The following is a 2,949-nucleotide window of genomic DNA, read 5'->3' on the forward strand; positions in this document are numbered from 1 at the left end:
TGTACAATAATTAAAGAATCATAAATTCACTAATAATTTCATTAATATAAAAATCATATAATTTAATTAAATTAAAGAATAAAAATTTCTGTTATCAAAAAAATAAAAGCAAAACTATGTATTGCTAGACTTCTCGAGGCAATAAGCTCAGAGAGCAATGCCATCCAATCGATCGGTTTATGTCTGGGCGTCCCGACGCCAGCTGCAACTCTTATATGTATATATACAGGGTGGTACGCATTATGTTTCCTCATATATTTTCTTTCTAAATCATCAGAAATTATATTTTTTAACAAATTTTTCTTTTTTCTTTTTTCTTTTTCTTATTTAAAATATATGTTATTATATAGAATTTACATTGATTCAATTTCTAAAAAAATAAAAATAAATTATGAATAGAATAATATCAAAAAAATAAATCAATTAATAAATAATATTAACATAATTCATTTAAAAAAATATACATATTACAAAAAAACATTATCTTTTTCGTATTGATAACATTTATATATTATAAAAATATTTTAAGTATTGAATTTGATTAATATTGGATTTAATTCATTTTTTTAGAATAAGATAAAGGATGAACCAAGAAGATCAGGAAAAGAGCATGGATAAGAAAGAAATTGCAGAAGAAGAGAGAGAGAAAATGTTGAATGCTGAGAATACGAAACATACTGTGGCATCGACCGTTCCAGAAATGGAATCTGAAGATCAGAAACCTAAAAAGAAAATTCCAATTGGTGGCATTAAAATGCCTGGCTTCTATCGTACAAAGAGCAAGGAACTTTGTAAAGTAATTGAAATTCTTTTTGTTTTTTAATATATAGTATAGTATCAAAAATAATTATTTTTTAATTGAGTTTGTCTTTTTAATATAAAATATTTAATGTATATTTATGAACTACATAATATAAGATGCTTGCATCTTATTTTCTTAAACTATTCAAATTAAATAATATTCTTCACTTTGTAATTTTATAGAAGATAATAAAAAAGTAAAACGAATGTTTTTTTTAATTTAATCACGTAAACGGAGATTTAAATAATAGAACGCGTGCATTGTTTAATTACTTTTTATTATATTAAGATATTAATTTATAGATATAAATTAATGAATAGTAATAGTTTGAATATAATTTTTTTTGATTGATTAACATCCGTTTACAATGAGCACAAAGTTCTTAAAGTAACATGCGTGTGTTCATGAAGGGTGCTTATAGCCCCGTAACGATTTTTTTCTAACATTAAACCAATGTATGACGTCAGATAAACAGCACACCTGGCATTATTGATCATATGCCTTTTAAATAAGTATCGTTACGATATTAGAAGTAATATTGATTATTGAATTAAATATTAATATTACAGAGTATATATTATTACAGAATATATAATATTACAGAAAATATATTTATCTTTTTATGTCTACTTTTTGAAAAATATTTTTATAATTAAATAAATGAAAATATTCTAAAATTTATAAATTTGATTTTTATTATTAGGAAGATGATGGTAATTCGGTTGAAACTGGTGAAGACGATACAACTGATAAAACTGTAAAAGAAAGTGATCAAAATGTATCATTGGAAAAAACAAATATGCCAAATAAAGATGTCAAAGAAAAAGAAGGACGAAGAGGAATTCTTAACGCGATAAAGTTACCTTTGGTTTCTGTTTTTCCTAGAAAGAAAAATAAGGTAATTAATGGTTTAAATTTTATAAAATTAAAATATAATCTGAAAATATATTAAATCAAGCATATATTCTCTTTAACTTGTGAATTTTGTTTTTTTGCATTAAGAGCAAATCTTTTCATCATTTTTTTTAATATTTTAAAATTGTTTTATTTTTTTTACAATTTAATTATTAACTAGAAATATAAATAATTCAACATAATAAAATATATTTTTTTTTTTTTCACAATTTATATTCTATAAGAAATTTTTTTATAAATCATAATATTATATAATATTAATAATAATATATATATATAATAATAATATCATTAATATTATGAAAGCTATAAAAAATTAATATAAAAAATTAATATAAAAAATTATCTTTACATTATACTTTTTAAATATATTATAACTTTTTTTATTTCATTTTATTTTGGATTATTATTTCCTTTTATACTTGAAAATTATAAAAAATAATATTATTCTAGGAAAGTGAAGTGGAATTAGGAACTACTGGAACTGCTGGATTAGCGAGTATTGAAACACTTGATGATGCCGTAACAGAAAAAAATCCTATTGGAAATGAAGACGGTATGGAAACCGTTCGACTCGATGGAGATGCTCCAGACGGAATTGAATCTCCTAAACAACATTTTCTTGTTGCTTGTATATCCGCTGCAAGGCGAAATTTATTTGTGTTAGGTATATAATTATTTCATAATGATACAATCAATAATAATTCCAATTTATATAGTATTCTAATTTATAGTATTGCTATTTTATAGTATTCTAAAATCTTATTAATTAATTATAATTTAAATTTTCGAATAAGTCAATAAAAAGAAATGTTACATCATCAGTTATAAATAATAATAATTGCGATAATAATGATACTTATTAAATATTTAAATATATAAAATTTTTTTAAAATGTAAAACAATATAAATCTTAAAATTTTAACAATATAATAATTTATAAGTAATACAATAATATAATTTAATTCATTCAATATATGTATAACAATAGTGGCCACATTATGCATCCTGGTATCAGTCGTGATTATCATCTGTATCGCTTGCATCGGTCCAAGAAAAAGTGCTTCACAATTAGTAAAAGATGGGAGCTTCGTTGAAGCAATAACTTCTTGTGGATTTGTACAAGGTATATCAGAAGATGGAGCATTCGCATTTCGTGGAATTCCGTATGCAGTTCCACCATTAGAAAATCGTCGTTGGCAACCTGCAGAATCTCTACGAAAAATAGAATA

At 22.9% G+C, this 2,949-nt stretch overlaps 1 protein-coding gene across 1 annotated transcript in view; it reads left to right on the top strand.

Moving 5' to 3' along the window:
- LOC102676048 (neurotactin-like) overlaps window positions 1–2,949 on the top strand; it is a gene marked incomplete at its 3' end in the record, with an annotated part of 5,306 nt that overhangs the window by 2,061 nt on the left and 296 nt on the right. The window contains 5 exon segments of the mRNA XM_031510670.1: window positions 571–796; window positions 1,506–1,700; window positions 2,171–2,384; window positions 2,709–2,947; window position 2,949. The exon segment at window position 2,949 is cut by the window's right edge and continues 296 nt beyond it. Of these exon segments, the coding sequence (XP_031366530.1) occupies window positions 584–796; window positions 1,506–1,700; window positions 2,171–2,384; window positions 2,709–2,947; window position 2,949 (862 nt within the window).

This window comes from Apis dorsata, unplaced genomic scaffold (assembly GCF_000469605.1).
Source record: "Apis dorsata unplaced genomic scaffold, Apis dorsata 1.3 scaffold_251, whole genome shotgun sequence".
Classification (NCBI taxonomy): Eukaryota; Metazoa; Arthropoda; class Insecta; order Hymenoptera; family Apidae; genus Apis; species Apis dorsata.